General features: G+C 40.3%; 1 protein-coding gene across 2 annotated transcripts in view; it reads right to left on the bottom strand.

Annotated features, from left to right (window-relative positions):
• Nucleotides 1–15,574, bottom strand: part of nsmce1 (NSE1 homolog, SMC5-SMC6 complex component) — a 62,711-nt gene that overhangs the window by 12,155 nt on the left and 34,982 nt on the right. For both annotated transcript variants that reach the window (XM_069906323.1, XM_069906324.1), the window contains one exon: nt 4,178–4,299. In XM_069906323.1, the coding sequence (XP_069762424.1) occupies nt 4,178–4,299 (122 nt within the window). The remainder of the gene's footprint in view (nt 1–4,177; nt 4,300–15,574) is intronic.

A 15,574-nucleotide genomic window follows, 5' to 3' on the forward strand; every position in this document is an offset into this window, starting at 1 on the left:
ACAAATACGATTTGATTGGGATTACAGAAACATGGTTGCAAGGTGGGCAAGCCTGGGAACTTAACATCCCGGGGTACACAATATTTAGGAGGGATCGGCAAGAAAGAAAAGGGGGTGGGGTAGCATTGATGGTGAGAGAAAGGACAGACACGATTGACAGGAAGGATATTAACAAGGAAGATGCGGAATCTATATGGGCAAGGGGCGGAAAACGTTAGTGGGTGTGGTATATAGGCCTGCAAATAGTAATGTAGAGGTGAGGGAAGGCATAAAAAGAGAAATTAGAGAAGCGTGCAATAAGGGAACAGCTGTCATCATGGGAAACTTTAATTTACATATAGATTGGACTAGCCAAATTAGTAAAAATACTGAGGAGGAGGAGGAGGAGGAATTCTTTGAATGTTTACGGGACGGTTATCTTGACCAATATGTTGAGGAACCAACTCGGGAGCAGGCCATTTTAGACTGGGTAATATGCAATGAAAAGGGGCTAATCAGCAATCTTGTTGTACGAGGCCCTTTGGGTAGGAGCGATCACAATATGATCGAATTCTCACTCGACATGGAGAGTGAAGAAATTAAAACAGAGACTAAGGCCCTGAATTTAAATAAAGGGAATTATGATGGGATGAGACGGGAATTGAGTAAGATTGATTGGGTGGTGTTTATGGGGGAATTGAATGTGGATAGACAATGGAAAGCATTCACAGATCTAATGGAGAAATTGCAAAAATCGTTTATACCGGTTTGGCATAAAAACAAACCAAAAAAGGTGACTCAACCGTGGATAACAAGGGAAATTAGAGACAACATTATGTCCAAAGAGAGAGCATATCAATTGGCCAGAAAAAGTACCACAACCGAAGACTGGGAGCAGTTCAAGATGCACCAAAGGAGGACAAAGGGATTAATCAAGAGAGCAAAAATAAATTACGAAAGTAAGCTTGCGGCAAAAGCTTTTATAAATATGTCAAGATGAAAAGATTGGTGAAATCCAGAGTAGGTCCCTTGCAGTCAGAATCAGGGGAATATATAATGGGGAATAAGGAAATAGCAGACCAATTAAATTCTTACTTTAGTTCTGTTTTCACAAGAGAGGATACAAATAACCTCTCAAGGATGTTGGGAAACATAGAGACTAATGTAAGGGAGGAACTGAAAGAAATCAGTATCTCTAAGGACATGGTCTTGGGGAAATTGAAGGCCGATAAATCCCAAGGGCCTGATAATCTACATCCTAGGGTACTTAAAGAAGTGGACATTCAGATAGCAGATGCTTTAAGAATTATTTTCCAGAACTCGATAGACTCAGGATCAGTACCCATGGATTGGAGGGTAGCTAATGTTACCCCACTATTTAAAAAGGGGGGTAGAGAAAAAGCAGGGAATTATAGGCCAGTGAGCCTTACATCAGTAGTGGGCAAAATGATGGAATCCATTATTAAGGATGTAATAGCGGAGCATATGACTAGCAGAGGAGGGATCGGACAGAGTCAACATGGATTTACAAAAGGTAAATCGTGCTTGACAAATCTATTGGAATTCTTTGAGATGGTGACAGGTAAAATAGATGGGGGAGAGCCAGTGGATGTGGTGTACCTGGACTTCCAAAAGGCCTTCGATAAGGTCCCACATAAACGACTGGCATGCAAAATCAAGGCTCATGGGATTGGGGCCAAGGTATTGATGTGGATTGAGAACTGGCTGGCAGATAGAAGACAGAGAGTTGGGATAAACGGCTCATTTTCTGAGTGGCAGGCGGTGACCAGTGGGGTGCCACAGGGAATCTGTACTGGGACCCCAGCTGTTCACAATTTACATTAATGATCTAGATGAGGGGATTGGATGTAATATCTCCAAATTTGCAGACGACACTAAGCTAGGAGCGGTTGTGTGCACTGAAGAGGGGGTCAGGAAGCTCCAGTGTGATTGGGATAAATTGGGGGTCTGGGCAGATATATGGCAAATACACTACAATGTGGATAAATGTGAGGTTATCCACTTTGGTAATCCAAACCGGAGGGCAGATTACTATTTGAATGGCAATAGATTGGGAGATGGGGAAGTGCAGAGAGACCTAGGGATTCTTGTGGACCAGTCACTGAAGGTGAGCATGCAGGTACAGCAGACAAATGGTATGTTGGCCTTCATATCAAGAGGGTTTGAATACCTTACTGCAGCTGTGCAGAGCCTTGGTGAGACCCCACCTGGAGTATTGTGTGCAGTTTTGGTCGCCTTATCTGAGGAAGGATGTTCTTGCAATGGAGGGAGTGCAAAGGTGATTCACCAGGCTGATATCTGGAATGGCAGGAATGACTTATGAGGAAAGATTGCGCAAATTGGGATTGTACTCGCTGGAGTTTAGAAGATTGAGAGGGGATCTCATAGAGACATATCAAATTCTGGCAGGACTGGACAGAATGGATGCGGAAGGGATATTTCCAATTGTGGGGGAGTCCAGAACCTGGGGAAGATAATAGGCAAACCATTTAGGACCAAGATGAGGAGGAATTTCTTTACCCAGAGGGTGGTGAATCTGTGGAATTCATTGCCACAGAGAGCAGTAGAGGCAGGTTCATTGAATATATTTAAGAGGGAATTAGATATATTTCTTCAGTATAAGGGAATTAGGGGTTACGGAGAGAAGGGGTACTGAAGTTTAAGATCAGCCATGATCTCACTGAATGGCGGAGCAGGTATGAAGGGCCGAATGACCTACTCCTGCTCCTATTTTCTATGTTTAACTGCATGTTCTGTTAAGCAAATATAAAAGGGATGCTGACGCACATGCAGTGGTCTGGTCAAAGTTGTTTACAAGCTGGAGAACAGAATGTCAGGCCTCCTCTACATCAATGAGACCAAACACAGATTGAGAGACCAGTTTGCCAAACTCCCATGCTCTATCCATGGGGCTAAACTTGAGCCAACCATTTTAACTCCTCCAAACATTTCTACAGTAACGAGTCTGTCCTTGGCCTCATCCATTTTCAAGGCGAGGCCAAACATAAATGAGGAACAGTGCATCATCATATTCCTCCTGGACAGCCTTATTAAATGTAATGACATAGACATTGATTTTTCTAATTTTAGGTAACCCCCATTCATATCTGATTCCACTGTTTCCATTCTTCTTTACTTAACCCTGTGCTCTCGCTCTCTCTTTTCCACACAACCCCTTCCTGATAAGTTTTCCCTTCTACTTATCTCTCCACCTCATCCTCTGATCACCTCTTTTCCCTTTATAGATGCACTTTCACCTATTCTATCTTAGTCTTGATAAAGGGCTCAGACCATATACACTGACTGACAATTTCAACCTATGGATATTGTTTGACCTGTTGAGTTCCAGCAATTCTTTGCTATAAATTGTCAGGGTTCAGGGTATTAAACATCCTTGCACAGGTTGCCTGGGTTTTAACATTACTCATGTCTGTTTTACAACCTTCCCTTTTTATTTCATGCAATCAGGAAATTATTAACATGAATTCTCTGCAACTGCCATTGGTGTTGTTCTGCTATATGATTAGCATAGGATGGATTGGGGCTCAAGTCAGGAAATGGTATTGCTCAACCATGCAGCAAAAACATTCACAATATGCTCATATCAGCAATGAAACAAAATGGAGACACACACAAGACTTGTAATACTGAGCAGAGGTTGAAAGTACAGAAATGTCCGTTCCCACGGAGCACCTGCTTAAACTTATGCCAATATGCCAATGAGGGGGAAATGGGTCAAATTGGACACCACATGTTATCCTCAATGGTGTTTAAGCAAGAAGTCAAACTTTTGCATAGAGTGACAGAAAAAGTGTCCAAATTAGAGGGAGACATCAGATATAGTCGAGATGGAACTTCCCAAATGGTACAAAACAGGAAGGGCATCTGTGATTGGCATCAGAGATTGTGAGACAACATTGGAAAATAAAATAATGTGAACAGCGGCACTGTGAGGCTCCTTGTTGCCCAGATGTATTTCATCATCAACAGGGATAATAGAGAGACTTGATGGTCAATGCTGTTCAAGGTATAACTGGCTCACAGATCACTGCATCCGAAACTGGTTGCCCATTCCTCATTCTAGATACGTCATTATTAAGACTACCTCTGTACTATAGTATGACTGCCCTCCCCAAACTGCAGAAGTTTCAAAGTGACATGAATACTCACAACTTACCAGAGCATAATACTGCTGTCCATCAACCTCACTCATCCCTTTCCTGATCTCCATGAACAAAGGCTGCAGATGACTGTTGATATTTTTGATAAACTCGTCCAACTGGTCATGTCTGTAATGCACTGTGAATTGAAAAGAAAGTCTCAATGCATGGAGCCAGATCAGTAAAGAGCATGGATGCTTTCAAAGGAGAAAATGTATTCCCAATCTCACTTAAACCATTTTCAACTCCACAGAACACAATCTGCTGGAGGAGTTCAGCAGGTCACACAACAGTGAGAGCAAAATAATGGTCGACGTTTCAATCCAATACTTTTTAATCAAGGCTCAAGAATAGGTCTCCTGTTTGTATCCAACCCAATTATCAACCCTATTAGTTCAGGTTTATTGTCAGAGGACATACGTGACATCACATAAAACCCTGAGATTCTTTTTCCTGTGGGCCAGGCAGAATTTCTACCTGTCGGTTGTGCAAAAAGACTACTCAAGAAAAAATATGTATACAAAAGAGAAAAATTTAAACAAAGTAGGAAGTGCAAACAAACTGGCTGTGTAATACAGAAAATAAATAATAAATAAATAGCAACTGCTGCTGAACCTGGTGATACTATCGTATGGTAACCTCGACCTCTTTCCTGATGGCAGCAGCAAGAACAGAGCATGTCCAGGGTGGTGTGGATCCTTGATAATTGTTGCTGCTCTCTGATGGCGCAGCATTCCATGTAGATTTTCTCGATGGTGGGGAGAGTTTTGCCTGTGATGTACTGGGCCTTTTGTAGGACCTTTCACTGGGAGGTATGGAGCCCCATACCAGGCCGTGATCAAGCTGGTCAGCAACTTTCCATCACACATTAGGAGAAGTTTGTCAAGGTTTTTGATGTCATAGAACATTAGAGCAGAAAACAGGCCCTTCTAGTCTGTGACAAACTATTATTCAGCCTAATCACACTGACCTGCACCCAGTCCATAGCCCTCCCAACCATGTACCTGTCCAGTTTTCTAAAATGTTTAAATTGAGCCCATATTCACCATTTCAGCTGGCAGATCATTTCACGTTCCCACTACCCTATGTGAAATTCCCCTGAATGTTCCTCCTAAACCTTTCCCCTTTCACCCTTAACCCATATCCTCTGGTTTATATCTCACCTAACCTCAGTGGAAAAATCCTAGTTGCATTTACTCAGTCTATTTCCCTTATAATTTTGTCTACCTCTATCAAATCTCCCTCATTCTACTACAGTCTAGGGAATAAAGTCCTAAACTATTTAATCTTTTCCTATAACTCAGTTGTTGAAGTCCCAGTAACATCCTGGTAAATCTCTGCACTCTTTCTAACTTATTGATAATCTTTCCTGCAGTTAGATGACCAAAATTGTACACAATACTCTAAATATAACCTCTCTAATGTCTTATACAACTTTACCATAACATCCCAACTCCAAAACTCAATACAGTAAAATCTTCATTATCCAGTATTCAAGCAACCAGCAAAAAAATCACAGAAAATCAATAATAGGCAATAAATGCGAAAGTTTAAAAATGCCTCCCTCCAGCAGTCAGTTCGCCAATCATGCAACACGCAATCTCAAGCAACAGGCAAATTCATTTATCCAGCATCTGCCAATCCCCATGGGTGCCAAATACCAGCGGTTTTACTGCACTTTGATTTATGAAGGCCAATATGCCAAAATATCTCTTTACAACCCTATCTACCTGTGATGCCATTTTATTCAGATGCTGTCTGCATTTTGCTCATACCTTGATAAAGGGCTCAAACCCAAAACATTGATTATGTAATTTTGCTGTTTGACCTGCTGGGTTTCTCCAGAATTGAGTTTTTAATGAAAGATTGTAGCGACTACTTCGGTAGAGTTACTAAAGCAATACACATACACCAGGTTAGTCAACACAAGGCTGTTTATTTGGGCTTTACATGCTTTTTTTTATATCCCTCATGTCCCGGGCTCCACAGGATGGAGTGGTGACATCACTATGAGTTTGCCGCCGATCTGTGGGGCTGGCCGGTTTAAATTAAACATAGCGAGAGCCCTATGCCTTCTGGCAGGAGGCCCAGCAAACCAATGTGCCATTACTCAGCATGCAGCACCGTGCGCGTGTGGTCCATTAACTGGGTCAGTACCCAGCTGTCTGTCCTACGGCTCCATGGGCCCACCAAAGAACCGTGGGGGCGACAGTTCGCACTACTGCACTGTGCGCCCACTCGGCCCGCTACACGGCTGCTACAAGATAAGGATAACCTGGTCCATTGAGTAGTTTGGTTACTATCACACACATGTACAAGTCATAAAGCATTCCTTAATCCCTTTTAATGGAATATAATTGGAATAACATGCATAAAACTCTGAAAGCACCAGAGATTAAGCTAAATAAAACTACTACTGTGATTGAATTATACTGCTTGAGGCTTCTGCTAAATTGATATAATATCTTTTCACACTGCAATGATCCTCTAACCCCAAACCACGGCTACACTATAATAATTCTGTTCCTTTATCTTGTGATCTTGTGGGATATGAGGAAAAGGATGGAGATTGGAACTAGTTGTGAGCATAGTTCAGCTTAGTGTAGAGATATGGAGAGACTCAATGGGCCTAGTGGCCTGTTTGTTCCTTTATCTTATGAACTCACACATGTTCTCCACACATTATCTTTCTTAACCACAATTTGCATTGAAAAGAACCCTTGAAATCGCAACATATTTTGCATTCTTGATTTTGTAGGTTTCACTTCCATGCACTGATGTTGAAATTAATAACAAACTCCAGAAATGCACTTTGGGCCGACGTGAAGGTTTTTATACCTTGTCACAAGAAATAATGGAGTTAACAATATTGAGAAGTTATGAAATGAGAGGCACGGGGTCTTGGTAATTATGCAGATCGGAGAAATATATATCAACATTGAATAGACTATTGACAATATCAAGAAAATTGTATGTTCTTTTTGCAAGGAATCCCACAACCTTATCTAATCTATGGCCATGCTTGACTCGACTCTCACATTCACCTCATTAACTGTTCTCTAAAGTGACTTAGCAAGATACTTGATTATATCAAAGTGCTACAAACTCAACCTATAGTTATTCAGGAAGGCAGTCATCCACCAAGTAGGGAAAAGTCGGCAATGAGTTCTCCCTCAGGGTGCACTATTAAAAATTTAAATTGATTTTATGTCTGTTGGGGAATCCATGGTTCCCCTTTTGATAGATGTGGGGTCAACATCAGGCAGGGCTCCTTCACCTGATTAAACTCCATGGGCCTGTGATGAAAGGTATTTGGCTGATCATGATGAACACACAAAGTGCACAAGCACGTCGCTGTGCAATTTCCAGACATACCCTGAGATCACTTCCAAGGCAAGTTCCTTGGAATTTTGAAAATAAACTCACAATATTATCACTAGATGCAGCATTATGAAATGGGTGACTGACTGAGCTACTTTTCTCCCACACATCTTAAACAAACTTTTATCAATAATCAGATAATGGCTGCTTATCGAGCAACTGTATGCAAATCTTGCATGATGGAGGGATGGGGATGTGGTAATACAAAACTAAAGCCCCTTTTACACTTGAATCCCAGTAAATCAACCATTCAGTGTCCCAGGATAGGAATCGGGGTTTGGCATTTCACACTAGACCACTCCTAACCGGGACACTGAACACTTTTAGACTTGCAAGGGTTTATCCCCACATTTGTCTGTTCTACCTTTAATAGGAAGTACCTGCAATGCAATTACACATTTCACACTTGTCTGATCTCAACATTGGCAATCCCCAACGTGAGATGAGCAGATTTTGCTTTCACACTTGCAACTTTAAAGCCCAATTGGCATTCGATTCCTAGGATCACTGGCAAGTGTGAAAGGGGCTTAAGTATAGGTGAACCATCGTCACTACTGCGAACTCAGTCAAACAAAACCACAATGCATTAATATGGGCCCCAGCTGAGGATCAAAGAGATGTCATGCCTTGGCGAGGGAACCAGTGAAGTAGGGTCAGAAGAGGTGGATAGCTGACTGAAATTGTGGGGACAGCAGGTCAAGTTGAAAGATCAGCAATGCCGTCAGGCAACAGCAGGGAAGAATATTGGCCCTTTGGACCAGAACAATGAAAGGCAAGATTGGGCGTCATCTGGCATGAAACCCAATCCAGCACTGGGATAAACCAATATCTATCTGCACATATACTATCTATTTTGTTCAATTTTCCCAGCAAATTTCTATTTTATGTTTTTTTCTAAACCTACATGCAAGTCTAATTTTCTGGACAACAACTACCACTTTACCATTAACAACACATTGGACAAGTTCCTAACTGTGCCCATTGACACATCTTCTCACAGACACTCCCTATTCCCTACCAAAATCCACTTGTATCTCTTTTCCCCAGTTCCACTGAAAGCTTGCAGTCCCCAAAATGTGAACAGTATTTCTTTCTGCAGTTGGTGCCTGACTTGCACAGCTTTTCCACCATTTTCATTAAGATTTTAAGATTTATGTCCCCGGGGTTAGACACGAGGTTGTTGTGGGAAGTGAGAGAAGAGATAGCTGGGGCAATAGCTATCTTTGGCTGCAGGAGAGGTACCGGAGGATTGGAGAATGGGAAATGTAGTCCACTTGTTTCAAAAAGGTAATAGGGAGAATCCCGGGAATTATAGACCGGTGAGTCTTACGTCAGTGGTGTGCAAACTATTGGAATGGATTCTTAAGGATAGGATCTATGAGCATTTGGAGAAGTGCAGTCTACTCAAGGACAGTCAGCATGGCTTTGTGAAAGGAAGGTCGTGCCTCACGAGCCTAATTGTGTTTTTTGAGGAGGTAACAAAAGAAATTGATGATGGGAGGGTGGTAGATGTGGTCTACATGGATTTTAGCAAGGGATTTGACAAAGTCTCCCACGAGAGACTCATCCAGAAAGTCATGAGATCAGTGGAACCTTGACTGTGTGGATAAAAAATTGGCTTATAGGAAGAAAGCAGAGAGTTGTAGTGGAAGGAAAGTATTCTGCCTGGAGGTCAGTGACTGGTGGAGTACCACAAGAATATGTTCTGGGACCCCTGCTCTTTGTGATTTTTATAAATGGCCTGGATGAAGAGGCAGAAGGCTGGATCAGTAAGTTTGCGGATGACATGAAGGTTGGAGGAGTTGTGGATGAAGCTGAAGATTGTTGAAAGTTACAAGAGGATATAGACAGGATGCAGAATTGGACAGAAAAGTGGCAGATGGATTTCAATCTGGATAAGTTTGAGATTATGCATTTTGGAAGGTCAAACCAGAAGGCTGAGTACAGGGTTAACATTCGGTTCTTAAGAGCATGGATGAACAGAGGGACCTTGGGTTCAAATGTTACATCACTCAAGGTAGCCTCACAGGTTTTTTTTTAAACTTTATTTATTCGTTCAAAAAACAAATAATATGACATATACAGCAATTAACCATAAACATGAACGTTATTTTTTATATATAGAAAAAAGAAAAGAACTCCCCCCTTCAGCCATAAAGAAAGAAAAAAAATATTAAAGAAAAATTAAATATACATATTAAGATCTAATCAATGTAAATTGAAATGTAAATATTCTGAATATAACAACCACTTATTAATAAAAAATTATAATTATCACGCAAAACATACGTAATTTTTTCCATTATTAAACAATATTTCATCTCATTATGCCATCTATTAATATCAATCATATTTGTATCTTTCCACGTACTAGCAATACATTTTTTCGCTACGGATAAAGCTAAATGTACAAAAGCAAGCTGAAACTTATCAAATCCCAAGCCTTTCAGAGGTTGCAAACTACCCAATAAAAATACTGTTGGATCTAAAACTATTTTAATCTTATATAGATATTCTAAAAACGATTGAATTTTCTTCCAAAAAGATTGTATATGTATTTATTACATGACCAAATGGCATGAAAAAAAGTTCCAACCGTATCACTAAAACACAAATCTGATTCATGAAAACCATACTTTTTTAATTTTTCAAGTGTTAAGTGTAATTGATGTAAAAAATTGTAGTTAATCATTGCATAACGTGCATTTATCAATCTAGTTACACTATCATAACAGATATCTAACCAATCATCTTCAGAAAAAATAAAACCAGTATCCACTTCCCATTTACTTTTAGCTCTATCCCAACCCTTTTTATCCATACCATCCTGTAATATTTGATACACAGATGAAATATAACCCTTCTCTGATACTTTCATAAGTAAAGTCTCAAATTTAGTCATTTCAGGTAAAATCATATCTCTACCAAACATACATTTTACCAAAGATCGAATTTGATAATAAAGAAACAGAGTCCTTATCAATACCAAAACCTTTCCCCATTTGATTAAAAGATGCAAATTTACCCTCTTTAAAACAATCTCCCAAATTTTTCACACCTTTAAATCTCCAATGCAATAAACCAATTATGTATTGAAAAAGAAATAAGTTGATTATTATACAACGGAATCAAAGATGATAATTTACCCCTAGTGCCTGTCATTTTATTTTTCTTTATCCATAACTTCATTAAATGTTTTAGTATAGGCACATTATATTGTTGTAACAAATTTATATTCCATCTAAACAAAAATTGATGTATTTCAAATTCAGAAATATTTGCCATCTCAATTTTAGCCCAACTAGGAGGCCGTACCAAATCCATCAATGAACTAATAAATTTAAGTTGGACTGCTTCATAATAATTTTGAAAATGTGGTAAATGTAGTCTCCTTAACTCATATTTTCAAGTTAATTTATTCAAAGCTACTCTCGATAATTTAAAAATAAAAAGTCCCTAACCATTTTATTCAAGTCTCGAAAAAAAATATTATCAAGTAAATACGGAATAGATTGAAACAAATATTGTATACGCAGAAAGATATTCATCTTAATTGTATTTATCCTACCCATTAAATTAATAGGAAGGATGTGGAAGCTATGGAAACGGTGCTGACGAGATTGACCAGGATGTTGTCTGGATTAGAACATAGGTTTATGAGGCAAGGATAGCAGAGCTCAAGCTTTTCTCATTGGAGTGAAGAAGGATGAGAAGTGCCCATAGAGGCATACTGTAGATAAGCCAGCATATTTATCCCAGGGCAGGAATAGCAAACACCAAAGGACATCTGTACATCGTGAAGGAATGAAAGATTATGGGAGACTTCAGGGGTAATTTTTTTTTTTTACACAATGAGTTGTGGTTGCCTGGAATGCATTGCCAGCAGTGGTGGTGGAGGCAGGAACAATGGGAGCATTTAAGTGACCCAGTCACATGGATGAAAGAAATAGAGAGTTATGAGGTAGGGAAGGTTTAGATTTTTTGGGTAGGTATATATCAGTCACTCACTTGTGCTGCTGGGAACGTTTCTTAGGATGTTCTTCATTCCCCATACTCTCAAATCTCAGAAACAGCCACTCCCTCTGTGTGCTTCTGGTACTTGCCTGGTCCCTCTCCGAACTCACCATGCCTCCTGGAGACCTGCCTCCTCTTCACATTACATTTCTAGTGGCCTCCAAGTGGCTTGACCCTGGGATACTTCCATTAATCATGTTCCCATCTCACAGAAACTGCCCAGGGTACCAAAATATTCCTCATACACTCTCTAGGCTTAAGGGAACTCTTCCCTTCCTGTATGTTCCATGTTCCCAGACCTCAGAACATTTTCCTGACACCAGGCCCAGGAAGATTTCCTGTTCCCCAAGTAAACCACTAGTTTAAGATATGCATGTGTATAACATCAGTTTTTATTTTTTTCATTAATGGAACATAATTTAATTTATATAAAGATTGATAATTAACATTCAAAATTATACCCAAATATTTAATTCGATCAGTCCATTTCAAATTAATAATATTCTTATAAACTGAATAATCTCCTTCACTTACCAGTAATATTTCATTTTTTTCCCAATTAACTTTATATCCAGAAAGACATCCATATTGTATTAAACACTCCTTCAAGTGCAAAAGTGACTGAGCTGGGTTTATTAAATACACCAATACATCATCAGCAAATAAATTAATTTTATACTCCTCATCTAAAACTTTCATACCTTGTATCTGTGTATTCTGTCTCATCAACTGTGCTAAAGGTTCAATCACTAACGCAAACAAAGCTGGTGATAAAGGACAACCTCACACGTTAATAGGATAGTTAAGAAGACCGACAGGATGTTGGGCTTCATTAATAGGGTGGTTGAGTTCAGGAGTAGAGAAGTCATGTTGAAACTCAACAAATCTCTGGTGGGACCACACTTGGAGTATTGCGTTCAGTTCTGGTCATCTCATTATGGAAAGGATGTGGAAGCTATGGAGAGGATACAGAGGAGATTTACCAGGATGTTTCCTGGATTGGAAAATAAGTCTTATGAGGCAAGGTTTGCAGAGCTGGGACTTTTCTCTTTGGAACAAAGAAGGATGAGAGGAGACTTGATAGAGGTCTACAAGATTATGAGAGGTGTAGATAGGGTGGACAGGAGCAGAGGACATATGTACAGAGTGAAGGGAGGGAAGTTTAGGGGAGACATCAGGAGTAAGTTTTTTTTTACACAAAGAGTTGTGGGGTTCTGAAATGCCTTGCCTGGGATGGTGGTGGGGGTTGAAACTTTAGGGGCATTTAAGAGACTCCTAGACAGGCACATGGATGGGAAAAAAAGTGGGTTACAGGGTGGGAAGGGTTTATTACTTTTTTTTAAGGAACATATGGGATATCAAAACATCGAGGGCCAAAGGACTATACTGTGCTGTAATGTTCTGTTATGTTCTGATTTTGATTTTCAATCATTGTTGCCTCTGTTACAACTTAAACTAATTTTCTTCATCATGTGCACTCCCACCAGGGAAGTCATACCAGGGTGCAAGGGGGACTTAAGAGTCAGAAGTTCCTGCATAGAATTTTTCGAGTGAAACAAAATCACTATAGATTGCACTTCCCTTGAGAACAGGGGAATGCTTTTCGATTGTAAAGCAACTGAACATCCCTCTCTATCTGTCCTCTGCAGCCTGCTTGACATTAGCTAGGCTTGCTCTATCCAGTTTCTATTATCTATCCTTCCTTAACCTTCCATCCCATTTAAGTGCTGCCTGCTGTTCGAAGTTTTAGATGTGCCTGGTATTACAGAGTTCTGTGTTGTGATTTGGCCTATGTGTTGTGTGGTTTTATGTTAAAAAGTGACAGTTTGCTTTAGAGAGCCAAGGTGAAGGTGGACTGCTGAGAGAGTGGCAGATGGACTGAGTATGTGCAGAAAATGATCTTGGATGATAAACCACCACTGGGTGCTGCTGTGGAGTGGAAGGAACCCTAGAACATGAGTCATGGTCTGGAGGACAGTTTAGAATGTTGGGATTTCAAAAAGGATGAACATTCCGAAGGCAGCCAGAAGGATCCGGACCAAGTCAGTGGTTCCACTCTCTGCAGCAACACAAGAAAACAACTCTCTCTCTCTCTCTCTCACTCTCTCTCTATACATGATCTTTTAGCTTCAGTTTACCAAACAAACTGAATTTTGTTTATGATCTTTGCTTCAGTTGAGATGGAAGTTTTGTGAGTCTTGTATGTTTTGTGTCTAAGTTTATCTGTGGGCTGGTTGGAAATATAATTAGACTTTAATTACATGTGTTATATTTAGGTTGGGGAATTTATTAGTTTTGCACTGTAATAGAGATTTGCATAGTAACCAGTGGGCATTGTTATAAAAGGGGGGATTTTTGAATTAAAGTTTGAAGGTGAATTTTTGTTAATAAAGTAATTATTCATCTTTACCCCTGTGATATGCCTTCTTTGTGGATGCTGGTTTGATCTTATAACATTGGTCACTGGTTCCAGCCCAGCTTAGGCTAAGTTCATACAATTAGAACCTCTACTTCTCTCCCATGTTAGCTGAATTAAAACCACGCTACTTTTCAGTGGTTCCAAAGCAAAGGAGTGCAACTATTGCTTTGATCAAATCCCCAAGTAACTCCCTCAACCCATATCATGAAGTACTGCATCCACATGGTGCTTAGCTAATACTCAGCAACTAAAAGTTCTATGAACTACAAATGGTCACATTTATTGCTTGGAGTTCTGCTCAACATCTGGAAAAATTATTCTTGATCATATCAAAGAGTCCCTCCACATCATCAGGAAGAAAACAGAACAAGGATTCAATCCATTCTCCCCAATCCCTTTTTGGAGTGCAAAGCAGTGGTATCAACAAGGTACAACCATCAATACTATTCTCTTCCCGATGTTACAGGAAACTAGCCCCTTCAGATGCTTTTTACTCAAACAATCCAACCCTACCCCCCCATTCTCTAAGAGACCTTCCCAATGGCACTGGCATCCTAAGTTGCTGCTGCATCCCCATGCACAAGACAAGCTCCCTTCTTTCTCACCTTTCAGGGAACACTCATTCACTTGTGCTGCTGGGAACGTTTCTTAGGATGTTCTTCATTCCCATACTCTCAAATCTCAGAAACAGCCACTCCCTCTGTGTCCTTCTGGTACTTGCCTGGTCCCTCTCCGAACTCACCATGACTCCTGGAGACCTGCCTCCTCTTCACATTACATTTCTAGTGGCCTCTAAGTAGCTTGACCCTGGGATACTTCCATTAATCATGTTCCCATCTCACAGAAACTGCCCAGGGTACCAAAATATTCCTCATACACTCTCTAGGCTTAAGGGAACTCTTCCCTTCCTGTATGTTCCATGTTCCCAGACCTCAGAACATTTTCCTGACACCAGGCCCAGGAAGATTTCCTGTTCCCCAAGTCAACCACTAGTTTAAGATATGCATGTGTATAACTATCATCAGAACACAAAAAAGTTCCTAGGAAATTGCATTTATTTAGAATAGAATATAGAACAGCACAGTAACCCATGATGTTGGGATGACTGATATATACCTACCCAAAAAATCTAAACCTTCCCTACCTCATAACTCTCTATTTCTTTCATCCATGTGACTGGGTCACTTAAATGCTCCCATTGTTCTGCCTCCACCACCACTGCTGGCAATGCATTCCAGGCAACCACAACTCATTGTGTAAAAAAAATTACCCCTGAAGTCTCCCATAATCTTTCATTCCTTCACGATGTACAGATGTCCTTTGGTGTTTGCTATTCCTGCCCTGGGATAAATATGCTGGCTTATCTACAGTATGCCTCTATGGGCACTTCTCATCCTTCTTCACTCCAATGAGAAAAGCTTGAGCTCTGCTATCCTTGCCTCATAAACCTATGTTCTAATCCAGACAACATCCTGGTCAATCTCTTCGGCACCGTTTCCATAGCTTCCACATCCTTCCTATAATAAGGTGGTCAGAAATTAACACAATATCCAAATGTGGTCTCACCAGAGATTAATAGAGCTGCAACATTTCCTCACAA

Source organism: Narcine bancroftii, chromosome 12, assembly GCF_036971445.1.
Source record: "Narcine bancroftii isolate sNarBan1 chromosome 12, sNarBan1.hap1, whole genome shotgun sequence".
Taxonomy (NCBI): Eukaryota; Metazoa; Chordata; class Chondrichthyes; order Torpediniformes; family Narcinidae; genus Narcine; species Narcine bancroftii.